The 27405-nt window shown below is 39.1% G+C and overlaps 1 protein-coding gene across 1 annotated transcript in view; it reads left to right on the plus strand.

Annotated features, from left to right (window-relative positions):
- The window catches only part of LOC140341253 (myosin-binding protein C, fast-type-like), a 72878-nt gene that overhangs the window by 10915 nt on the left and 34558 nt on the right, over positions 1–27405 (plus strand). Inside the window, exons 6-17 of the mRNA XM_072426824.1 lie at positions 7529–7677; positions 10229–10346; positions 10850–10892; positions 15438–15506; positions 16527–16735; positions 20551–20683; positions 23174–23298; positions 24352–24457; positions 24548–24714; positions 24802–24967; positions 25758–25864; positions 26548–26577. Of these exons, the coding sequence (XP_072282925.1) occupies positions 7529–7677; positions 10229–10346; positions 10850–10892; positions 15438–15506; positions 16527–16735; positions 20551–20683; positions 23174–23298; positions 24352–24457; positions 24548–24714; positions 24802–24967; positions 25758–25864; positions 26548–26577 (1422 nt within the window). The remainder of the gene's footprint in view (positions 1–7528; positions 7678–10228; positions 10347–10849; positions 10893–15437; positions 15507–16526; positions 16736–20550; positions 20684–23173; positions 23299–24351; positions 24458–24547; positions 24715–24801; positions 24968–25757; positions 25865–26547; positions 26578–27405) is intronic.

Raw genomic sequence — 27405 nt, forward strand, 5'->3', positions numbered from 1 at the left:
TACTATAACCCAAACATATTGCCAACAACTAGGTTGCAGGTCCGGAAGGTAAAGTCCGCCACCACCAATCTCAATAACAATCCAACCGCCACACCATTCTGGCCCCTAGCCGCACTACACCCTCTCAGGGGCCTCCACCTTTCACCACTTAAAAGGGGGAATTTCACCACCACCTCGGGTGTCCCCCAACCATGATAAACCCCGACTCTTACCTTCCACAAAACCTCAACCGCCAAAGCGCAGCGGGGGGGGGGGGGGACTCACTCCCGTGCGCCCCTTCCACACCCGTATTGCTCTGTGCACTCCATCCCGTATGCCTAAGCACCATAAATCCGTCCCCACATCATTTAAATGAACCCCGTCCCTCCTCAGAAAACGCCAAGTATCCTCTTCCAATTCCCTGTGTCGCACCACCAAACCTCCATTCTTAGCCACAAACCGGCCCACCTCCTTGTTCACCTTGATCCTGGCCTTATTTATCCTCTCTACAGACCTCGCTCCCCTCCAAACCGCTCTAGCCACCATGTCCGACCAAACAAACACCGTCCCCAGGAATTCCAATCTCAGCCTCAAAAAATCCAATCTAATATCCCTCACCAGACCCTTCAAAGCTCTACGCCCCAGATCATTACCTCCTGCATGCATCACCAACACGTCCGGCGGCCTATCCAGCGCTGCGCACCTCCGAAGTTCAGGTACCATCCTACTCCACAACATGCCTCTCACTCCGATCGACCTCACCATCGCCTCTTCCCGCGAGAGACCTAACTGGCGACCTTCCATCTGGACATCCGCCCTTCTCGCACCCCACCACACATAAGAGTGCCCGACAATCCAGACTAAGCACGGCTGATCACCTACAAAATAAACAAAGGAAATAACAACCTTGATCCCATCCCATCACACAACTCCCAATAGAACAACTACCCCCCAATTACCACCAACCCCCCCCTCTTTAAACCACCTCACACAAGATGAGGCCTAACCTACAATTGGAACCTTCTAGACTCCCACCTCCCTATGCGTCTAATGGCCTCATCCCCCAAACCCCACCACGCTGCCTCCGTAGCTGCCCCTATTCTAAAGGAATGTGAAGAAAATGCGTCCACATCCACTCCCACCAATCCCAAGCATCTCTTAAATTTAGCAATAAATTGAAAACGAGACAAAAAAAGTCAAAGACAAAAAAAAAGTCCCATCCTCATGCATCAATAGAGGGCCTTCCCTCCTTACCCGAACTCCCGACAATGCCTCAACTGCCGCAACCGGGCAAACCCGAGACCCATAACCCAACCGAAACACCCTCACAAGGATGCCCTTACCTACCTGGTCTGTTTTTGATCGCCTGATCCGCATACTCACCTCATCACCCATACAAGACACATCTTCCCTCAAGACACCACCCGGGCATGTCTTGGTAGGGCTAACCAACTCCCCAATACGCATTGCCCCAAAGAATGCCATGCAAAACGCTGCTGTAAACAACACTTGCTCATACTCACCCGAACACACCTCCTCCAATCTACCCACCAACCTCTGCAACAAGTCAAAAGACACCGGCCTTCGCCTATCCGTTACCCGGTGCCCCTTCCTATACCCTTTTAAGGCCTGCCTAACTATGAAGTCCTTTGTCACATCCCTCCACCCCTGCCACTTAAGCCAAAAGGCCATGCTCGCCAACAACCTGTTGACCCCTGCAACGGACACTCCCCTCGTAAATTCCCTGACTAGCCAATACAGCAGCATATGAACCGCATCCGCCCGTCTTTCCGAACCCCTCAACTGCCCCCGCAATCTGTCCCATTCCTTCCAGACCGCCGAGTATACAACCCACATTTTCTCACTCACCGACGGCCGAATCAAACCTCTGAGGATCCCAGTGCAATCTCCCACAAGCCCTCCGAGCACGGGTAACCGCATTGCTCCGCCTCCTGTCCCACTGCAAACGAGATAAAGAGTCGGCGATGACATTGAACACCCCAGGGATGTGTCGTGCAAAAACATAAATATTATGCTGCATACATCTCAAAACCAAAACTCCAAGCTCCCGCACTCCATCTGTCTCCAAAATATGCCCCAAAGCCAGTACCCCCTGCCGCATCCGTAAACAACTCCAGATCCATCGCTCGACCGGCCCTTTCAACCACAACGCCCGACCATTAAATGCCTCCAAAAACCTTTGCCACACCTCCAGGTCCGCTCTCACCTTCCTCGACAGGCGGACAAAATGTGACGGTGCCTTCACTCCCGCCGTAGCTGCTGCTAGGCGCCTGCAAAAAATTCTACCCATTCTAATCACTCTACACGCAAAATTAAGTTTTCCCAACAGCGACTGCACTTCCTGCAAACGCAGCTTATGCCTCCCTCTGACCATCCTTACCTCCTCCTTCAACGCCGCCATTTTGTCCTGCGGTAACCTACTTTCCATGACCACAGTGTCCAATTCGATCTCCAAGAATGTCAATACCGTCGTCGGTCCCTCCGTCTTTTCCTCCGCCAGAGGCACTCCAAATCGCTCCGCCACATGCTGTAACGTCGCCAACAACACCCTGCACACCGAACTCCCCCCAGGCCAATCACCCAAAAGTCATCCAAATAGTGGTTGACCGAGTCCACCACCGCCACTGTCCCACTCCAAGAAGGTACTAAACGTCTCGAACAGCGCACAGGATATGGAACACCCCATAGGCAAGCAACGATCTACAAAATATTCCCCCCCCCCACTTGCAACCCAACAACCTTATGCACTGCGGGTGAACCGGTAGGAGTCTAAATGCGGCCTCAATGTCCGCCTTTGCTAACAACGCCCCCTTACCATATCTTCGCCCCCTTGTAATGGCCGCATCAATTGACGTGTATGCAACTGTGCATTCCTCAGGCTGAATCCCATCATTTGCGGATCCCCCCAACGGGAAAGACAAATGATGGATCAACCGAAACTTACCCGGCTCTTTCTTCGGCACTAAACCCAACGGCGACGCACCAAGCCCTCCAGCGGCGGCGACGCAAACGGCCCACTCATCCTCCCCAAACGTACCTCTTTCCGCAACTTTTCCGCCACCACCGCCTCCTGCCGCAATGCCGACTTCAAATTCCGGGATTCGCTATGCCCTTCCCCATCTTCATGGAGAACCACCTCCAACACCCTAGCAGCGGCCCTGTCTGGATACTTACCTAAAAAGGGGCGCATCCTTTCTACCCTCACCGTATATAGGACTGTCACCCCTTTTTCCACCACCATCACCTCCCTTACCTGCACCGGCCTTGAAACACCTTGAGAGGCGGTGGTTGCCTCCACAACTGGAACACTCGTGCCGGAACCTACAGCCACTCCCGAATTTACAACCTCCTTCATTAAAGAGCCAGCAAAGCCCCTTCTTTCTACCGGTTAACGGCCCAGGTGCCTGTGGAACGCCGGCCACGCCAGGAAAAATCTGCGACCCCCCCCACCCCGTGGACCCGACATCAGCTTCATCCACAGCCCAATATCCTTATGATCCCACCTCAGTGAGGGCCGGACCGCTTTCCTTTGCCAGAACTGCTTGTCATACCTCAACCAAGCAATCCCGCCAAACATCCTATGTGCCTCCCTAATCGTATCCAAATAGCAAAAAAGGGGTGCGCACAATTCAGGCTGCTTCTCCCCCAGTACGCAGGCCATAATGCTAAACACCTGCATCCAGTTCATAAAGGTCCTAGGTATTAGCCGATACCGACGCAATTCACTCTCCTCCTTACGGCCATCCCCCCCAACATTCCTTTCTAAATTAAACCTCTCCAACGGCAAAAGCGTAAAAACGTCCACATACTCACCTTTCACAATCCGCTCCTTGACCTCCTCCTTCAAATGGGCCCCCAGCGGGCCTTCAAAGCATACATAAACCTCTCCCTTTGCCGAATCCCCAATCTCGCTGTGCTCCCCCGTCAAACCCCCCCACTCGCCGCTTGCGTCAATAGACTCCATAATGCCTACCTGCATCCAGTCCCAATTTCTTCTCTCAAAAAACTGTCCTGGATTTCCGTCGCACTTTCCTTTTACCCCCTCCTATCTCCTCCCCTTAAACTTTTGACGTGACCCTCTCTCTCCCCCTCTGCTTCCCTGCACAACTCCACCTTAACCCTTCCCCCCCCCCCCTTTCTTTCCTTGTGCAGCCCGAGCACGCCTGTCATGCAGGCCCTCGCACATTTCCCTGCTACGGGCCTCTCTAATATATTAATTGTTGGGACAAAGGTATCAAAACATAACCCTGGGCCTGCAAAAGATGATCCAAGTCGGAAAATTAAGTTTAAGAAAAAGATGTTGGTGTTTAACCTCAGTAAGCTGGAGCAGTTCAGATATTATAACATATTGTGAAGTGAAATGGGGTTCACAAATGAATTACACAATACAATGTGATGATAGGTATTCTTTAGTTTAGTTGAATTGATCACTGATCACTTTTAGGAAACAGTAACACTGTCAGCATTCACTTAACTAGTTTAAACTCCAAACAGATATTGATTTAAGGTAAAGCAGAATTAAAGTAAAAAAAAAAAATCACACCTACCTTTAATCCCTCAGATCTGTTGATCCATCCAGAGTTTTCTTTGATGGGGTCCTGCGTTGTCCCGGTGTCCTTCTCCATCGCTGATGAAGCACTTCTTCCTTCTTCTTCATACATCACCCAATCTTGCATTGCGCAATTGCGAGATCAGGTGACATAGATGGGGAAAAAAGCATGGCAATTTCACTGCGCATGAGCAAGATTGGCATTTTTTTCTCCCATTGAAGAAAAGGCTCCTTCTCCACATGCCCAAGATTGGGCATGCCCAGAAGGAGTAGCCAGAAGCCTCTAAAATTCTCACATAGAAGACATTTGGCACAACCAGGAGTTTTTCATGAGTTGGTCGCATAACCAAACTGAGCAATTGAGGGAGAAGGGCCTTAGTGAGAGAGGTGACCTGACTAAGCTCCAGAGATGTGTGGAGATTGGACTAAGTTCTTGAAAGGCAAGCATAACTGCAGCCCTTCACTGATCTGGACTATATGGCTAGATTAAAGCCACTCCTCAAACTGTAAACACATGAAAACCTGCTTGGAGTTTGCAAAAAGCACCTGAAGGACTCTTAGACTGAGAGGAATAAAATTATCCGGTCTGATGAAACCCAGATTAAACTGTTTAGCCTCATTCTAAACCTTATGTTTGGATGAAACCAGGCATTGCTCATCACCTGCCAAATACCAACCCAGTGAAGCACAGTGGCAAGTGAAGAGTCTGAATATGTATGTAAATGTGATATTTCAGTCTTTTCATTTTAATAAACTTATTACATTGTCCAAAATGCTGTTTTCACTTTGTCATTATGAGGTACTGAAAGTAGATTAATGAAAAAAAAATTATTTAAATTTTAGTAGTATCAGGCTGCAACATGACAAAATTGAGAAAAGTAAAGGGGGTCTGAATACTTTCTGAAGTCACTCTTTTTTTTTAATTCTGGTGTATGCTCAAAAAGGAGAGGAAGTTCAATCATAGGACATAAAATCACCTCCAGTTGCACTTAAAAATAGGGTAAAATGAGAACAAAAAATGTCCAAAATTATAATCCATGAGAGATTATAAGCATCAATATCAGTGATCTTTCTCCACTCCATCATGCCATTGCTTCTAGCATATATAATATGGCAAGGCCCAACTTTGCACTTGAGGTAGCCTTCTAAGCACTATTTAAACCTAAAGTCACTCACATATGTTCTTGTGAACCCACTTGGCCAGCCCTCTCAATATGCAGCCCTTTTTTACTGTTCCAAAACACAAGCTTCTCCCAGGCTTCTTGATCCTATGTTCTCCCTGTAACCAGACTTCTTGAAGCCTTTTGGCATACAGGTCTTAAACAGGCCATCTTCCTAAACCACACATGGCCCCAGGCTCCAACCCTATGTCTCTATCTGAAATGCAGATTTCCTTTCATTGGGATTAAGCAGGTTTTCCAACCTCACCTCCAATTCCTAGCCTAAAAGAGTAATAAAGTGTTGGCCAACCCAATCTATCCAATACACTGGATCTCTTCAATATTCCTACATTAGGAGTTCCTTGTGATGGAGAGTGTTCATCTTTTAATTGTGCTGCCACTGGCCTTTTGAATCACATGATAGGGTGGTTCCTAGACTGAACTATATTGCTTACTGAAGTGAAGTCTGTAGTGCATTTCACTTTTCCACAATGCAAATTTACTCTTCACAACCATCATTCACTCCACTGTGGTGCTCAAAATATCCAATGCACTTTATGCCCCCACTATCAGGATCTCCATTTACATTCCAATCTTTTATCTGCCCCACTCCTGACTACACATGAACTGTACTTCAAATCAAACACTCCCCCCTCATTTGCCACAGTTAGCAATTTTCTGTTTACCCCATTCTCTCACCTGTGGGCATAGCTTACTCTCGAATCTCCTATCTACTGGGCTTCCCTTTATTATTCTCCTAATTCCATATTAACTATTCTCAGTGCTTGCTGACTGTTGTGGTACCACAAAGTACATTTCTAAGGCACCTTCTCTTTCCAATCTGCACCCATGGCCTGGGACACGTTCATTTAGATCTCAAAAAAACACCTCCATGAGCTACCACCCAAAGCTAGCTCATGACCTTTTTACTTTACTATTTCACGTCCTTGACTGCTTCCCTATTTATGTCTTCCTACCTTTCCAAACTGAAAATAAGGTGTTTAAACCATCCCTTGTTGTTCCAGTACCTGTATTTATGATTTAGATAAATAAAACCTCAATAACATTAGTTGTGTCTTATATGTGACTTTCATTTAGGTCTCACATTAGTCTTCAATCTATCTCAAAAATATTTCACAAATCCTCCTCTTCCTCAAACTGTTTCCAGTTCAAAATATTTATTGTCATGTTTAAAAGCACTTCATATTCTTTCCGATCCATAAAGTTCCTCCATAATTTCCAGATATACTATTACCCTAACTGTAATCTGCCCTCTGCAAAGAAAATTATTTTATCCTGCACCTTGATCATCTCCTCACAGTCCTATATACAAGACTTCTCCTGGGCATCAATCCCCTTTTGGAATTCTCTATTGTACCACATTGTGCCTTAATCCTCAAAAGATTTCAAAACACATATAAACAAGCATACAATTTGTCATGGTCCCTATCTGGACTAACACTAATATTAATAATTTCAGAGCATAAGGGCATTGTTAATATTTTTATTGCTACCTTTTTCCCTATTAAAGACCTTGTCTGGAGTCCACAGTGGAAATGAGGATATTTTTTGTATCCCTGTTGGAGTGAGTTCTATTGATACATGCCCCGTGGACAGAAAGATGGAGGAAATCCCCACAACAGATAGAAAAGTTGAAAGAAGTTTTATACTTTATCTGCTTTATCCAAAACCTAAAGAAAAGAGTTTGGCTGATGTTTACTAAGTTATACCCTTTTACTTTTATGCATATCAAGTGCAATAAATTATTTTGGAGAGACAATGTAATTAATCATCCTCTACATATTCATATATTTTGTAGGAAGAGATTTTGCCATAAATATCACTGTCAATGGCACTATTCTTACTGCAAAGCCTCAAGTAAAGTGGTTTAAAGGAAAGTGGCTGGAACTAGGAAGTAAAAGTGGAACTCGTTACAAGTTTTCGGATAACTATGATGAAGCATCCAAGGTAAGATATAGCAAAGATTGTAAAATGTGTGTTATGTTTTTGCCATTTTGTTTTAGTATATTGCATTTAACTGAAAAAAGGGCATTCTGTTGTTATCTTGCCTGTACTGGAAGGATATCCTATCTCTTCATCTCTCACTAAAAATGAGAAAAAATCTCCCCAATGGGACAAAGACCACAAATAACCTGACAGGTGAAAGAAAAATATCAGGTTATCCATGTGTACTTTTCTATTATGATGAAAAGTTGGGAACATTTTCTGAAACATCAAGAAGGGAAAGGGTTATTGCAACAATAAGTAGTACTGAATTAGTAGATCATGGCAATACAAAAATGTCAGTAACTAAAACTCACAGATTAAACTAAGTGTTATGTTTAGCAAATTTTAGACTGCTTCCTGTGCACACAATGATTTGTTTAGCATTTTCTAATGGTAGCATTACATATATATAAATAAAGCTAGTTGTGGCAATTAAAGCTATATGCTTGTGATTATTTTTGTCATTATTTTACTATCATGTAATTGCAAAAAAGTACATAGAGGTCTTAAAATTCACATGTATCATTTAGATTTTATATAGATATGATGTATTAGCAGTGGTTAGAGAGTGTAAGGACCTTACTAACCACCTAATTTTGATCCAATATTGTTGATTTATGATATAGGTATTGGCAGTGCTTTTTTGTTAGAAAAAAGGTGCCGGAACTCACATCTTGTTAATAAATACAAGTCATCAAATTAGGATAAACCAGTGTGTATAATTGATTCATTGGAGGACTTAGGATACATTATTAATTAGTAGAGGTACTAATCTTAGAATATATGCAGCGCAAACATCTCCCCCTCTCCTCCAGAGTCCAGACACTGTCCGTCCCGTCCCCCCTCCTTTTACTCCAGATACTGTGCTGGACCTTTGCCCCAGAGAGCACTCCATACAGAGGTATGTGAGGAAAAGAGAGTAAGGAAAGCTTTTATGAAGGCTTGACTGCGGCAAAACATAGCTCGGTCACTTGCCTACCGACCATCCCCAAAACTAACCCTTCCAAATCTTCCAAACTTTACCACAAAACTTACCTACTAAACCTTTTCCACCAAAAACCTTTCCCATCAAACCCATTTACCTAAAATCCCTCACAATCACCCCCCTTTTCTTAACACCCCCCAACTTATACCCCATTGAACACACAAACGTTGCTTAAATGGCCCGCAGGCCTTTTATTAAACAAATTTTTGATAAATAACATATTATTACCATAATAAACAACGAATAATAAAACGTATATCAAAATAATAACTATAAATATATATATATAAATATATATAAATAACCATTACAAACATATAAATTATTTAACTGAACAATTAAATATGTAATAATATATAACAATAATACAAATCAACAATAACATTACAGTTCTCAGAATTATTGCTTACTAGTTGCAGGTCCTCTGAGGTCCACCACTTATAAAACCTTGGGCTCTGCACCTTACAAACAAATTGCTCCCAGCCGCCCATACGCCCAGCTCGGGAACGCAATGACTCTTACTCGTGCAGACCCCCACCAACAAATTTACCAGACCGTTCCAACCAAACCGGGGACTCCATACCTTAGATGGGTCCCCCCAACATAACTATCAACCAAAATACACTCCCACTGAGGACCTCAACTGCCACAACAACCATATACGTTCCTAACAACCAAAAACCAAAACAAGGAGAGGGAGGGTGGGAAAACTTTACCCTTCCTGCTGTCTCTTGTAAAAAGGACTCTATTTCCGTTTCCTGACCTTTTTTTAACTCCTACTGCCCCTCCTATCAACCCCCCCCTTTCCCTCCCTTTCCCTTCTCCCGCACGTTCCTCTTCTAACAATTAACCCTCTGCTGTCTCCCTTCCTGTCTGATCAGTCATGCTGGCCTTCCACTATCCTCCTTCTCTCGTGTGCTCCAGGCCTCGCTTAAGAGTTGTAATTCTCCTTCACCTTCTCCACAGCCTTTGCAGGCTGAGCTGTCATTTGCACTGACAGCTGTTCTCCTTCACAGATTTTTATGGACTTGGAAAAAAGGTGCTGGAAAACCCTCCCTATGCGTTAAATGAGAAAAAAGCCCTGGTATTGGTCAACTTTGTTGATATAATACATTTTTTCAAAAGAAAATGTTATTATCGGGGGCAAGCTTACGGCTACCAGTAGTGGTGGTCTGAATACACTTGATATCATTCATCTTTAATAATGTTAACATTTTCCAGTACAACCATGATTTTTTTAATACCTATCAGAGAATTACACATTAGTATTTATACCTGCAAACAAAATTTTGATGTTATCTGGTACTGTTGCATGTATATATTTTGAACAACAGTCTTTTCAACTAAAAAGAAAATATTATTATTATTATTATTATTATTATTATCATCATTATTAATAATATCAATATTATTACTAATAGAGAAAACATTTTTATTATATTTTTTTCCTATATCAGTAAATAGCAGCAAATGTAGGCCATAATACCTAAATACTCGTATTTAATGTCCCTTCTCCATTTCCTACAGTTGTACCACTTTCAACTGAAAGTTTTCAAGGCAGTTAAAGCGGATAATGGTTCCTATCGATGTGAAGTAACTGCACCTGACCAACGTGAAAACTGCACGTTCACTGTTACAGTAGAAGGTAGGCCTGCATGTCAAGAAGTTACCATTTGAGGCAAATGACTGTTGTGCTCACCTATCACTTATCCAGCACTGGAAATAAAGTGTACTCCTGCTCCTTTTCCGGCTCCTTGAAGCCATTTTACACCTCCTTGTGCAGTACTTTAAAAAAAAAAGATTTACTTGCTGCATCATTAGTGTTGTTTTCAGGGAAACACATTAAGCATGTGTAAAACACACTCACACAGAAGTATAAAAAGACCCTGGAATTGTATAGAAAAAATACTACTAATACTTTTCCTTTCAAACACCAGCAATAATTTTGTAAGTTTAGAAGAAAAAATGTTCTTTCAAAGGGCACAGATTAATTACTTAAAAGATTCACAAAACAATAAAATATAGTTGGTTTGCCATTATTTTTTCTACTTTCCCCATTTGTTGAACTTAAATCTCTTACTTCTTTAAAACCAAATACAGATCTGCACATATTATAGACAATTGATTTTTCAATGCTTTGTATTACAGCTGCAAGTGATGATGGCAATATTCTGCAAGCTTTCAAGAGGACGTATGTATATCGTTCTTTATCTTACTATTGTAGTGCAGTGCATGTTTTGTGTTCCATATGTATAGTAGTTGACTATGCTAATTACAAATATAGCACACTAGGCTGGACATTTCCCTGAAGCCTGCTAACCTTTGCTGATATAAAAATACATCTGGGATTGTTATGAATAGATGTACTTGCTCACTGACTATTTGAATTTGGCCTATGTGTCTTAGGGTTCTGTTTATGAAGCAGTAAATCTTGCATTTACTAAAACATTCACTAGTGAAGAATCTAAATCATTAAAACAAATATGCCTGGAAGATATTGCACCAAAGAATATTTAGTTAATATTAGATTCACTGCTTTAAAAATATTAATATTAGACTGTATTTATAGTAGTGTCAGCTATAGACTTAGCTCTGATTAGGTCATTGGCCACCTTTAGTAAGGTCTGTTCGGTGGAAAAAGCAGCTTGAAAACCAGACTAGTGAGGATTAAGTAGAGAGCTGATGTTTAAATAGTCTTTTACAGAGTCTTTTATAGACAAAGAGATCAAGAAGTTTGGAAACATATATGGGAAAGGAGATAGGATGGTAGGTAGAAAGTAGGGAGGGGTCTAGTGAGGTTTTCTTTAGAATATGGACAATAATGGCATGTTTAAAGGCAGAGGGGTGGATACCAGTAGAAAGGGAGAGGTTGAATAATTTGATTAGTGTAGGGGCCAGGAGGGAGAAGTCGCCACGGAATAGAGAGAGAATTGGGTCAAGTGGACAGGTACATGAAGATGATAAGAGAAGAGAGGTGACTTCATTTAGAGTAACAGGGTTAAAAGAGGTTAGAAATGATTTACAGGTGGAAGAGGTGAATATAGTTTGGAATGGCACAGTGAGCAGAGACATCATGTCTGAACTGGACGATTTTATCTTTAAAGTATTTAACAATGGGCAGAGAAGGTAGTTGTAGTTGTAGCAGGTGTGGGGTTTAGAAGGGAGTCAATTTGAAAAGGGGCTGTGTGGGTTGAAAGCTTTAGAGTATATAACAGTGGAGAAATAATTTTGCTTGGCGACAGTGAGTGTTAAGGTGTTGTAGCCTGGTTTTATAGGCCTTGAAGTCAGTACTGAAGCCAGATTTTCTCCCCCTGCACTCTGCTGTATGTATTATGAAAGCAACATTTGATTAGATTGAGGTTTTGAGCATCAACACACCATATATAATAAAGTTTATGGCAAGACACAAAATACAGCTTTAGATAGAATGTGGAAAGGTAAATTTTTTGAGGTTTTTTTTACGTCTATCTGGGGCTCTAGAAGAGAGTTTTTGCTTCACTTACCTGTCCTGTTCCTGATGGAACACATCAACAACTAGTGTGATGAATGGAATTTACATCTTTAGTGAAGGGGAAACAAAACAGGAACAGACAGTAAGAAAATACCAAGGAACAGAAAACCAGTAGGGTGGGTTATGTAAACATTAAAACAGTGGCTTACATTGTTGTATAAAGGGGTGGGGGTCAGAACTCCACCTCCTCTATGGTCTCAGTGCTAAATAATTCAAAGACAATACAGGAGCATATAGGATTTATAATTTGGTGAGTATAGAAATTGGTGCCTACAGAACTTGGCCTCAGTGCCTAGATTCTAAATGTACAGTAAGTTCTGCCATAATTATGATCTCATTGATTTGGCGCAACCAGGTTTGTTGCCTACAGTACAGTAAATGACCTGGCAGCTGTGACCAGGTTTACCTTGCTAACAAATATTTATTTTGACAGGAAGTGATGAAAGATCTAATACGGGGAAACAAGCAACAAGGCAACAAGATCTGACAAGGCTTCTAACCTAGCCCTAGTCTAAAAAGTATTTTATTTCTGTCTGTGTTGACCGTTTAGAGTTCCCCTCACTTCCTGTCTTGTTAAACAGAAGAAGAGAAAATTGTAGTAACAGAGCCCAGGATGGCAGGAAAAAATCAGAAAGGGATTTATGTGCATTGTATATATTACAAAACAGTTCCTTGTATTTCTATAAACTTCTTGGAGTATATTATACCCTATGCACAACATACTGCAAATTTATATATTTATTGTGTTTTAGATGCATTTAGCATATGTTCGTGGACAACCTTCAATGTACTTCCTGATTGTATCATACATATATGTTTAAAGGCATAGTCCATTGAGAATATGTAAATTATATGAAGAGGTGCTCAGGAAAAAAAATCACTTACCAATTGTTTTGTTTCTATGATAAAGTGTCTCCAGCAATTTAATCGCTGCACCAGGCTGTACGTGTAACAAAAATACCACTTTTAGGTGAACTGATCATTTAAATCATACAGGAAAAACATAATATAGTTAAAGGCTTGGTCCTCCAATAAATTATTTATCTGTTTTACAAAGAGAATGAATATCCTACAGCAGAGGTGTCAAACTATGGCCCAAGGGCCAAATCTGGCCCCCAACCTTCTTTTTTTTTGGCCCCCAATGGAATCCTAAATATAAACTGCAGCTGGCCCGCCACTGCATTGAAATAGCGCCGCTACTACAATTGTCGGCATCACTTGCGTCTATAGACCAGTGTGCTCTCTGCCTATGCGTGGCCCTGCATTGGACTGTTTTATAGACGCAAATAATGCCCTGAATATTAGTAGCGGTGCTATTTCTATGAAGAGGGAGTTTCAGTGGCGGGCCACTCATAAGATTTAGCTCTGTATTGGCCGCATCTGGCATTTCCAGCACTCCCTCTCAGCTGTATTTTTCTTTGCTACTCCAAGGCATGGACTTAAATGGTTGGATTTTCATAGAAGAATATTGTTATTATGTTAGCCTGTGCAAAAAGGTTACCATTGAAATTTAACTCAGAAGGCTACAAATAGAGAAAGAGGCATAACATTTTTTCTTGAAATAAAAAAAAAATGTTTGCTTCTTTCTCTATTATCAGCTTGTTCCAGATTGAATGTGAAGCAAAACCTCTTTGTTTCCATGAAAAGGGTTTATATCTAATGAGAAGGAAAAATGTCCTCAATTTTTTCAATAAATTTAAAGGTTGGCCCGCGACTTTGTCTACTTTTTTAATTTTTGGCCCTCTGTTTTTGAGTTTGACACCCCTGTCCTACAGCATTCTTTTATAGCTTAGAATCTCCAACCTCCATTCTCTAGTGGATAATGGTAAAACGAGGGTTACACTGAGATCTAGGACCTTAGAGGTGGCTAGACCACAAAGAGGAGCTACAATGCGCAGATCTCACAACCAAAGTCCCCCCTAAATGAAACCAGGATGTGAATCCAATCACTATCCACCTACAATTAAAATATTTGCTTTACTGGCCTAAACATTTAGTGTTTAACAATTAGAGCTCCAAGTGTTTTTTTTTTTTTTTGTCCTTTTATGTATATGTGTCAATTTTTACCTGGTCCCTCCTAGTATTGTGTCATAAGAGACTCAAAACAATTTTAGGGTTTTATTGCAACCTAAACACATATGGAGAGAGGGTTAGGGCAGTAGAGTGCCCTACTTTAGCAGTTTGTATCCATATCAGTCCTTCACAGTCACAATAGTAGCTGATCCCTTGGGTCCACAATGTGCCAATAAAGAAGTTTCTCCACATCAGAGTGGGTCGCTTCCTTAAAATACCAGTTCTTATTTTTTGCCCCAGTAGGTTCCCGTCCTTGGATTCCTTTCCCCTAAGCTATCTTTTGCTGAAAATTCTCCCTTTGAAGCGAGACTCTTTACCCACTGCTCCGCATTCTCCAGTGGCTTAAGTCTTCAGCCCCCGGCTTTGTCAAGACCTGGAGACCGCCAGGGTTGCCTGCCATGTCTTCTCTGACTCCTTTAGCATTCCATGGCAAGGAACCCCCTCAGCTTAGTTCTCCACATACTCAACTTGTAGCAGAAACCCACTTAAAAAGGCACCAAACATTGTCATAAGGCCACAAAGTAATGCACCAGGGCAGTGATTGGCTGCTAACAAGGGGTGAACATAGGGAGGTGCAAAGTGTGCCACAGCACCTGGGCTCATATCTTCTAAGCCACAAGGTGGTCTTCACAGGGGCCCAAAGGTAATTTGGCAGGAGTGCCCCAGTCATTTCTGTACAGGGGCTCACTGTTGCCTATCTTGATATGTACCTCCTCTGCAACAAAGGTAGCCAATCATCACTCCCTGATGAGAATTGGTTCTAGAATAGAGGCTGTGCTTTGTGTGTTTTTATAGAACATAAAAAAAATGTGTCAGGTTATGCTTATGTCCCTGCTGGAGAGACTGTGATGCTGATTTACTTACTAAAGTTTTATGGGACAATTCATTCCATAAATTGTGTAAATATTCACTTTCAACATACAGTCAAACAGAAGAATATACTGTTTACATGAGTAAACAAGTATAACTGAAGTGAATTTTCACACATTATTGTGAGAACATTCTCAAATCCTAAATCAGCCTTTTCCCCTCACTTACTGTGTGATTACTAGGAATAATGGTCTATAAAAAAATTTTTAATGTTGTATGGTTATGGAATGAAAAAATGAAGACCTTTACAAATGACTAATTAATCTTTGTTTTTTCCTTTAGAACTAGTGGAGATGGTAAAAGAAGAGATGATGCTGGGGAACTTGATTTCAGTGCCCTCCTCAAAAAAACGTAACAATCTTCTTCTAAGTACAAATTGACTAATATTTATATATATGTATTTAGACCTAATATATTAACACATTTTCTTTCTTATTACAAATACTTCTTGGTGTTTTGTAAGTACTTTGGTATATACAGAATAATAATAAATATTATTATATAATTATCAAATTAATTTAAAAGTTCCAATTTTCTCAACTGTTTTGGATTAGTAAATTAGTGAACCCAAAGAACTAGAATATTAGTCATGGAACATATATTTTCATTAGTATATTAGCTAGAGAAGACTCTGCATGTCTCTCATACTTTAAATTTAATCTCCTTTCCATTTTAGGGCACATACCGTATTCTATTCCTGTATATGTGGTATACTATTGGTATCCTCATTTTATCAGAATATTTACCAAGCCTTTTGATACAGCTTTGATAATACGCCATGGCATACAGATCTGTAGTTTGTGCCTTTTGTGGGTACTGTGTGCAAATTCACAGTCTTTGGTTAACAAGATTCTGAGATAAAGGAAAAAATATCCTAATTTTTTGGTTTGTTTTTTTGCCACCTTAGTAAAGTCTAAAATAATAGTCTAAAATAATTCTCAAGAACTAGTATAAAGAAAGAATTTTTACTTTAAACCTAACTCTTACCCTTGTAGACAAAAGCTAAAGTATAGTTGTAATCAATTACATTTAACATTGATTTGTAGACCAAAAGTCAGTCTTTATCTGTATCATCACTTCTTGCATAACATACAGGTATTATTATTACTGATTCCTGAGCTCTGTGTGCCAAGCTGAAAATGCAGCTCAAACTGTTAGAGCACATGGAAGGATATGTCTACCAATATGGTAGGGGAAGTCTTAAAAGCTTTTCTAACATATGACACGCTAAGGTACCAGCACATGGAAATTAGATATCATTGTGATATTAGTACTAGTTTCATATTTAATCATGTAACTAATGTAACTAACATGTTAAATGTTTATTGTGTTACTAGTCTGGTATTAACAGCTTATGTTTATGATTTGCAGAGAGAGGGAAAAGAAAGAACAACTGGAAAAACAGAAGAAAAAAGGAGACGATGATCCAATGGATAATATTCCTCCTCATGTGTGGGAAATCTTGAAAAATGCTAAGCCAAGCGAGTATGAAAAAATTGCCTTTCAGTATGGTGTCACTGACTTAAGAGGCATGCTCAAGCGCCTGAAGAAAAAGAAAGTTGAAATTGTAAAAAGTGAAGGTATTTTTGATAAAATATTGCTGGCTTTTTATTTAAAGGTTGAGCTTGCCAACTTTGATTTGTTTCACTTAATTTCCAGATTGTGTGGGCGGAAAAAAAATGGGTAGATATAGTTGTAACGCAACAGAATATCTCATCTTTCTTGAATATTAGATTGGATAGTGACTGGTTGCTAAGGGCAATCACAGTATCACATAGTTAAGTTTATCTAGTGCACAAAGCTTGCTGATGGCTGCTCTCTAGAGCAACTTTGACCCATGTCTTTGCACTGCATGGGTCTACGGCACCCACATGTGCACAGGTCCACAGAAGCTTCATTGGAAGATGGGTACACTCACCTCCTGCTGTTTAGGAAGTGGCTACTAACTCCTAGCAAAGTTAAAAATTATGCTGCAGACAGCACTGTAAAATCCCATAGAATACCACAAACTATCTGTGCAAAAAACCCATTAATTAGGCAAGCCATTTACCCTTAAATCCTGCTGAAATATTGCTATTTCTGCCACTCCAGACTTGGATGACTCACTTTTAAGTTAGCATTCAGGAGAGAAGGTTATACCATTCCCCTATTCAGAGATTCTGCTTACCTTTTATAGTGTTATAAGTAAAAAGACAACAAATAAACAGTACATAAACAGGGCAGAAACAATAAAGACTAATAAATGAACAATAGCAAGTGTATAAAATAAAGGAAAAAACAACAAAATATACTAAAGTGAAAGTTGGTTTGCCTTTGTTCGTGCAAATTCCAGTTGTTTTTCAGAGTCACTGTACTCTCTGCAGCGTTCAATCTGTCAATGATGTTGTTCTTAGCAACAGGAATTTTTCTATGCTAATACATAAGAGCAAGGTGTAGGCTGTCTGAGAGAGTGTGTTTACAAGGAATATGATGCTCTGTGGACACCTAGGATGCTCCTATTTTAGCTAGATTCAAAATTCCACAGGTTCAGGTTTTATGAACTGCCAGCCAGCAGAATATTAGTTATCACAAATAATGTCCAACAAGACTAAACTAGGCATGTATGGGATTAAAGGTTCACCAGAACAGGCTAAAGAGGGTTTCCAGTCTTTCCATCCCTAAAAAACTAATTCTTGGTCTCAAAATGCTCATAAAGATGATCTGGTTATGATTCGATTCAGGACCTACTACTTTGTATGGAACTGTGTGGTAGCAATATAAAGATTGTTACTAAAAATATTTCTTTATACAGTCCAGAAATCAGAGACCACTTCCCTATCCCTATCTGCCAGGTCCTGAGTTTTATGACTACTGGTGACAGAAATTGCAACTTTTACAATCTGTGCTATACAATGTCTGACTTAAAAGGATGTGCATAAACATGCATGCTCTCTTTAGCATGCCACTAACAGAGACATATTATCCTCGACGTGTTTCTTCTAATGCGTCCACTTTTTCAGGAGGAGAGAACAGAATTAAACCATGAAACCAGTTAGTGGCAGTTGGAAATTTGGACTTCTAGGCGTTGGCTACTTTTTGTTACTTTTGTTTATATACATGCTGTTGTGTTTTTACTAAAGAGTTTTAGAACATTTTTTTTTTGGTCACATCAAATTAATTATACATACCAAAATCAATTAATGTACATAAAAATGAATGTGAACATTGTTAAATGTATATGCCTTTAAAGCCCCATATATACATATATTGTTTGAAATACTAAAGTGTTTATTCACGTCGGGATGTAGCATGTGTTGATAAATGTAGGGAAGTTTTTATAAATTGAATAATAAATGTATAAATAATGTTGGGTTTGTTTTTTTAAAAATTAAATACACTTTGCCCCTCCCTCTGGATCATGCATGATTTCAATTTGAATTCAATTTGATCATAGATAAATAAAGAGGCAAGTGGACCTCTCACTAGATGTGGTTATCAAATTCCTTCACTAAATTATTAGGCAAGCTATACCCTATTTGAACATCAGATCCTACTCTGATGATGACTAAAAGTGCTACCCCAAAAAAGCTAAACTCTACAAGGCAACCACTCCTACAGTTGGACACAGAGAAGCCAGATCCCGGATGAATAGCATTATTAGTCCTGGTTTTACACTCTTTTGCAGTGGCCTATTTAAAGTTTTCACTCTTCTGATACAGGCATGATGTCTGCCTTTTACATCATCAAGGGGCAAATTGTCTATATTGCCTATATTTCTCTTACCTAATACCATGTTAATACAGGACTCACAAACTAAAATGCTGCTAAATCTAAACCCATGAAACCAACTACAGGGCTCCACAGGACTAAACGACCTTTGCCTTTACTGCCAAGTATGAAAAAATATGTTCTAACTATTCTAGTTCTTACCTGACACAAGCTTTATTAGCATTTAATTGGAAAAAACATGTCAACATTGAGTCATTTACAGCTTTCATAAGCATGACTCCACTTTCACAACACTACTTGGTGTAACCATTGCCCTATCTTACTTATCAATATTAGTATCAGTTTATTTTTCAAAGATATCAGCTGCCAGATTCATTACAGCTTTGACAAGCATAGTAGGGAAGGGCCAAGTAAATTTTTTAAATGTGTCTCCAGCAAGTGATAGTGTCAGAAGAACTGTCTATTTTGTTGATATTGTCAAAAGAATATATCTTCCTGCTATGCCTTTTTATCACTTAACATCAGAAAGGCAATAGTCTCATATTCCTAGGAATATTTTTTTACAGACTGGAACCCTGGATGACAGACCCTGGAACAGACTGGATGACAGACTTGTCATCTGGGTCAGCTATGGTCTGGCAGATATCTAGATGACATTTTTACTTTGATTGGAAATTTACCTCTGTCTTCCCCCATCCTCTTCCACATTCTTCAGAGATTTATTGCGGTGTCCATACTGATTTAAGTCTCCCACCCCCCATGTACCCAAAATTCTCATTCAAGAAAACTTACAGAATACCCTTCTTGATTTTACTATTTAGGTATCAGTTTCCTGATGGAATATCCTATACTATATTAAGCAAACTATTCAAATCTATATATGTTACAAACTTTTAAATCACAGAAAAAAATTGTCTCTTGACCAGGTGAAATCACAGCCTTATAAATTGACTTTATTATCTAAATACTTATATTTTACCTGTGTGTTGCGAGCCGCAGACAACCTGTCATATCTCTCACCAATGTTTAAAATGTATATAATGTAACTTCTACACTCCAGCATCCTGAAACCTTGCCTCATATGAGAAGAAATACACAATTGATCATCATGCTTCCTGGCTCTTTATGTCCTATTCCTTTCCGCAACTGTTATAAAAAAAAAATCAAATAACTTTCCACATATCTCTCAACTTGTTTTGGAGGCTGCTCCTCTCCGCGTATCGTTGACTGCCTAAACATTGGGCTTGCAGGTTTCAGAGCTTATCCTTGGAGCTTTGTCATGTATCAGCTACCTTTGCATCCAAGGAGCACCTCCCTGTAGGAAAATATAGAACCAATTACTATAACATTGGAGCTACACTACATCAATGCAAGTTAATTAAAATGAGTTGAAGATAATAGTAAGGTATACACAACCTGGTATATGTTATAATGTGATAATGTATTCATATGCTGCCCGCTGTGTACCTGCTGTGTTCCTTAATTGGGCATTAGCCAGTTGGTAAAGTACACAGCAGGCCACATTCCCATTGATGGTTGTTAGGCACCTACATGATATGACACAACTAATGAAGAACAGGGTATAATTGGATGGGAATGCTGTCTGTAGTCCAGGCCCAAGTCTTCATGAAGATGTATAGATAAAGGATTTATTAACCACATACATAAATATTTATTTTTTGTGCAGCATTTAAACGGAAATTAGACAACTGCTATACAGTAGATAAAGGTCAGAAGATTAAAATGGAAGTAGAAGTGTCAAACCCTGATTTGCCTATTAAATGGATGAAGAATGGACAAGTGATAAAGCCTAGTGCCAAGTAAGTAAAAATTGTTAAACTATGACAATTGTATTCCTTTACAATATATTAACACTGTGTTTTTTAAATGAAACATTTGTTAACAAGAAACTGGAACAGTTATGTTGCTCCCAGAAGTCATTCAGAATAAGTGTTTTATTTTCAGCCTTGCAGTGTGCAGTTTTTAGCACACTTGTTATACATAGGGGCTGTTTAGTGCTCTTGAACAACACAGTACCACCTCATGACCCCCTACACACACACTCACACTTTTTTTTGGGAGGAGGCCTTTAACTTTCTATTACACTTTGCATACAATAAACATATAGAGAACTAATATTGGCAGTGAAACTGGCAGTGAAAATACATCAGATATGTACATGGAAAACATGCACGGAATCAATATGCTGCCGTCTCTTCATGTCCTCATGAAAAAAGGGTTGGGATTTCTCTGTTCCATAATGGAGAAGGAAAGGCATCAAAGTGTATCAAATCACAGAGCACACTGGGTGCAGTGTATTGAAATGTCATTGTGTTTTGGTCTACCATCTAAATCATGAGAATATACAAAATCTTCAAAATTTATAGCCTAGGTAATGTACTTTTTTTTAAATAAAATGTGTTCTATTTAAAATTGTTTGCTTTCTATATTCCATTCCTCACTTCCACCTCTCTGTTTACTGCTAAGCTGCTCTAACTTTGGAACTGCTGTAAGACAATAACAAAATGAACCAATGACAAAATGACAAAATGAACAAATGACAAAATGACAATTTTTTTTGGCCTTACAGGAACATTTTCACTAATGTACAAGTTTGCAAAGCATGTTTGAACATTACCAGACACTTACGTTCTCCAATGACAGAATGGGCCTTATTTAATTAGGAGCTCCAAGACTGGAGAAGATAGACTATAATGGGAGAACCTCAATGATACAGCAAACTTGGAATTATTCTTTTCAAGGATTTTTAGGAAATACATTACAAGTTTGCTGAATCACACTCGTTCTCCCATGATAGTCTATTTTCTCCAGGCTTGAGGGGCTTTATTAAATCAGGTTTAATGACTGCACTTCCCCTCCTCCATTCAATGCTGTTACTAGCCTGGATCTGGAGTCTTAAGCTGTCAAGCAAGCAGGGGAAAAGATTTACAGCTTGCCTGGAAATTCTGGAAAGAACCTTGCTTCTGGGTCCCTGACTTGGTGCCTGTGGAGAGTAAGCATCCAATTGCAGGTGTCTTCTCATCCAATCAGAGGAGAGGAGCTGGGTGGCAGGAATTCCTGAGGTAACAGCAATTAATCAGGAGTTGTGGTTGTGATTCACCTTACCTGTTGGGGGAAAGCTGTGTAAAACATCAATATGTGAGGAACGTCTTTTGTAGTGTCCCACCCAAGCTTTAGTGGTGACTGGGAGTAGCATAGGCCCTAGTTGGTGCTTTCCCAGGTGCAGTAGTTAAAATATATTAGTGTGAAATAAAATAGGCTGCTCTGGCAAATGCCACAGTTTCTCCTTCTGAGCCCAAAACACTTATTTAAATGTTTTACTTCAGTAAATAAAAAATATGCTATGTTAAACTCTTGCATGTGTCTTTCTAAACACAACATAGTCCATCTTTGAAATAACTGTCTGTGGTAATCCATGGATGATCTGCCAAGGTGAGGTGGCTGGTTGCTATTAAATTATTTTCCATCCTTTTCACGGACCCCCAAATATTTTGCAGTCATAGTCATTGTTTTGTCAACAAGCGGACAAAAATAAAGCAAATCAGACTGGTATTGTGATTCCTGCTGATCTTGTCAGATGAAGTGTGAGCAGGTTCTGATAGAGATGGGTATTGGAGAATTTGGTCCTTCCCTGCACGTATGCGTGAGATTGGCACTTTTTTAACCAGGAGGCTGTAGATTTTCCATTTAGTCTTTTACCTCTGCAATGGTAAGGATGGAAGGGTAGGGGTATCCTTTTTATATGAAATATTAATGAGTAATACAATTTTTTTTTTTATTATTTAAAAGGGTTAACCAACCTTTTTTATAAAGAAAAAAAATTGTGGTGATAGGCCCACTTTAAGGCAGCCAAGTAGGTAAATGCAAGTGAGGGGAGATTAACTTTAGGTCAGATGCACTTGGCAATGATCAAAAAATTACCTCACCAGCTTCTCAAAAGGACTTTAAATGGAATGCACTAAAAAGAAAGCTGCAATTGGCCACTACACTTATAGACACAGACCTATATAGCTACTGTGCTGGTACATTTAGCCCTGTGCATTAAATTTTCTCCCCCCATCCTCAATTATTTTATTTGCCCTAAATAAGGGAGGATTTTATTTGCCCTAAATGTACCCTTAAAATACAATAACATAACACCAAATTTATAGCAATTCAAAATATAGATTACTGCTTAAGATCTGATACATCAAGAAAACATAATGGGAAAAAATAACCACAAAGGCAGATTTGTGGTTTAAATAACCCTGCTTTAAATTGGACCAAACATTTTTATTTATTTTTTTTAGATTTGTGTTTGAGAATATTGGTCTCAGAAGAGTTCTCACAATCAACAAATGTAGCCTGGCAGATGATGCTGAATATTCATGTGTGGCTGGTGATGAGAGGTGCAGCACTGAACTTTATGTTAAAGGTAAGTGTACATACATGGTTATAGTGGACATTTTACATGTCTTAGGTTAATTATCTTCATTTATTATAGAATGATTACCTAGATAAAAATTGCCTTGGTCTTTTCTTTCTGAAACTTCTGTCAGCAACATTTTATAGTTATGTTCTAAAACTATGACTAGAGTATGTATCCTACTTCAGAATACTTTAAGTTTTCACAGATCTTTGAAGTATGTGGACTTTGGTAAGCTGGGGAGGAGGAGAAGGCTTCAGAATTATGGTTTAAGGATTAACTATTGATGGAGAATACCAGACTATAGCTCCAACAATATTCAACAAAAGTATCACTTTAGAAACCAATACGCTTGACTTGCTTTTTTATTAAAGGCCATTTTGAACAATAGGAACATAGAAGGTGTCATCATTGACTTGCCTTTTTAAAATCATTCACTGGCTGTCATGGAAAAAGTCACCATCTTCCTTCTGTACAATTACCTAAACAAAAATGCAGATAAGGACTTTTACTCTGAATTCTATATTCCGCATACTTATTCAGACAGACAGGCCAAATATTTTGACATGTTAGCTTAGAGACCGCTACATACCTGGTGTGTACTGCTAATTCAAATTCTGACCCAGATGTATCTATCTATAGGACCTTTAGCTATTATCCTGGTGATAGTAATATTCTAATTATGTGCTTTTTTTAAGGCAGTATGGCAGCTATCTTGGCTGTATGAGAATGACAGAAATAAGGGCATTGACATACAAAAAAAAAAAAATAAAAAAAGGAGGAAACAAATGTTGCATCTGTTTTTCACCTGTTTTTTTTTTTACCTAGTTTTGTGCAAATAAGTTATAGAAAAAAATATCTCAAATCAACTATACAATTCTTTATATTGTCATCAATAGGTTGTATTTGAATACACAGTAATGCAAACCTGATAGTAATTTGTGAAAGTATAATGTAAGGAAATAAAATTCAAATGAATTATTAATATTTTTTTTTCATATAGACAGCCAATTTAAATTATTCTTTTTGCAAAAAAACAAATAATGTTTATGTGCATTGCAGAGCCTCCTGTTACTATTGACAAGCCACTTGAGGATCAACAAGTTTTTGTAGGGGATAAAGTGGAACTAGAAGTGGAAGTTTCTGAAGAGGGTGCCCAGGTGATGTGGTATGTCACATTGCATGCTCTTTAAAATACAATATATTGGTCAGTGTTTATACTAATGTTTATACTAAATTATCTTTATCTTTTTGTAAGGATGAAAGATGGAGTAGAGCTAACTCGCCAGGAGACATTTAAATATCGCTTCAAAAAAGATGGTAAAAAACACATTTTGATTATAAATGAAGCCACGAAAGATGACATTGGACGCTACTCCGTGATGACCAATGGTGGAGAATGCGAGGCTGACCTTGTAGTTGAAGGTACAATGTTGTGGAACTGTACCCATTACTGAATGATATTTACTTGTGTAGTTGTACCAGGCCTTATTGATATAATTATGCTTTCAGATAAGAAACTGGAAGTACTACAGGGCATTGCTGACTTGACTGTAAAAGCAACTGAACAAGCCATTTTCAAATGTGAAGTTTCGGATGAGAAAGTAACGGGCAAGTGGCTTAAAAATGGAGTGGAAATCAGACCCAGCAAACGCATCACAATGACCCATAAGGGCAGGTAATGACACAAATATCTATGTAGGATTGGGGAACTGTAAAAAAAAAGTCAAGTTGTAATTTAAGGGAGCACTTTAGACAACATTTCCTTTTAGTTTGAATGGGGTGTGGGAAAGATTGAACCTTTATAAATATCCTTTTGCATTCTGTGTTCCAGTCAAAAAGATTTTCCTTAACTATCTGCCCCATAGACAAGATAGTAAAGTAAATTCTCCAAAACACCTAACAGATGTTCTCATGGAAACACTTCATTTTACCTCTTTTTAGTTTCTGGGACAGCTCTAAAAAATTTTATTTCCCCTAACTTTTGTTCTCAGAGACAATGGTCAACAGCACAAAGAGAGGGAGAAAGACACAAACAGCATTAAAAATTTCTTAGTTAACCACTGTAGCACTGATATGTTAATGCCCCTTTCCTTTGCTAGACCAGTTTTTACAGTTTTGTAATATTTGTATGTAACTCTCATTTTTGCCAAAAAAATTATACCTCTATATTCCCTAGGACTTTACATACAGAGCCATACAGTATGTATGTTACACTGTACTATATACACTAACAACTAATCCAAAACTAAGCTACCTTTCATATACACTAAAGATGAAAAAAAAAATTAACAGTGGGCCAGGAATTAAAGTGTTCTTAACGGCACAGTAATGAAGCCGTCATATGTTCCTTACTGTAAGATCTCTGTAAGGTTAGTTGTTTAAATAGACTGGTATAATCTCATTTCATCTGTTGAAAATAAGACATTTACTATGTAACAAACATTCAATCTAATTTATTATTACAGAGTCCACAAGTTAATCATTGATGACGTTCGTCCAGAAGATGAAGCAGATTACACATTTGTTCCTGATGGATATGCCTTGTCTCTGTCTGCCAAGCTCAACTTCCTTGGTAATGTTACCCTGCTTTACAAATTTCTTTAGCATTTGTGTGTATATATATATATATATATATATATATATATATATATATATATATATATATATATATATATATATATATATATATATATATATATATATATATTGTGACACCAATGCAGGATTGGTGGTGGAAGGGAGGTATATTTGCTCTCCTATGTGAAGTAGCAGGTGGAAAACTCACCTGCGAGGTAATTAATGAAGCAGAGCCAGGAACTCAGTCAGTCTCTGTCTGCCTGGGGACACAGGAAGTTGAACTGTGTGAGGGAACTCAGACCTGAGCTGAAGGTTGCTGCAAGTTTTGTTTGGAGCTGACAGGGAGAAGCCCTCCAGTTGATAGACAGGAAAGTCTAATTTATAGTAAGTGCCGGACAGGCAAGGTTTTCTTTTTGCTGTTTTATTATTTTATTTGCAACCTTTAATAAACCTGGCTGCAAGCCAGCTTGACACTTATACCTCGGTGTGATATGAGTTGGATGAATCAGATGTCTCCTTTGACCCCAGCAAATGCGATCAAGACCTTAACCCCTCACAAAATATATAAAAACACACACGCACACACACCAGCATTTTGACTGGTTACATTAGCTAGTTGTACACTGTGAATAATATAGGTGTATTTACTAACTGACACACTGTTCTTTTTTTTCCCAGAGGTCGTAATTGAATATGTCCCTCTTGAAGGTAAGAAGGTTTCTAAATATGATGGGTATTGTGTGGGAATTTGTACTGACAGGCAAATACAGCATGCTTTTAGGTGCATTCTGTAGCATTTAAAATTAGTTTGAGACACTTTTGGGATCATTCTAAATTTATGACAGGTGCAGTTGCATTAAATTTGATATTATTATGCTCTTGAGTTGATCCATTTCTAAGCAGTGGGTAGCAGTGATGTGCAGAGGTTAGACATTCCTCCTGTCGAGTCAATTGCAGAGCTCCCCAATCATCAGGAAGCATAAAGTCAGACTCCATAAGTGTATGAAAGGGTCTAGAAATGAGACCACATCTTCCTCACAGAGACCTAGAGTCCACTTAACAGCTGCTTACAAACAATACATTTTTACTCATTTTCATATTTAGAAAGTAATTAATCAATAAGGCATGCAACAACATTTGATTTTGATACAACCAGAATATAGTTAGCTTATTTAAACTAAAGCCTGGGCTTTATGTTAAATATTGCCACTATACTGCTTTTCAAAAAATAGACATTTCCATGTGTTCTAACTTTGCAGAACTGGAAGCTGAAGTTCACAGATCTGTAGAATACTTTGAGAAGTTTTTAAATGGGTCAGTCAACCCAAAATAGGATATTTCAATTATATGTGGATTTAAGTGGTTCTGCCTTTGATGCCTTTGAGATTACTGTAAGTGTATAGACCTGAGAAGTCATAGCAAAATCTCACCACTGACACCTCCAAGAGTAATAAATACTGTTGGTTGAACAGACTTCAGCATATGTTGATTTCAGCCAAGAAAACATTAAAGCATATTCATGAATTGAAATCTGCA

The sequence above is a fragment of the Pyxicephalus adspersus genome, chromosome 11, assembly GCF_032062135.1.
Source record: "Pyxicephalus adspersus chromosome 11, UCB_Pads_2.0, whole genome shotgun sequence".
Taxonomy (NCBI): domain Eukaryota; kingdom Metazoa; phylum Chordata; class Amphibia; order Anura; family Pyxicephalidae; genus Pyxicephalus; species Pyxicephalus adspersus.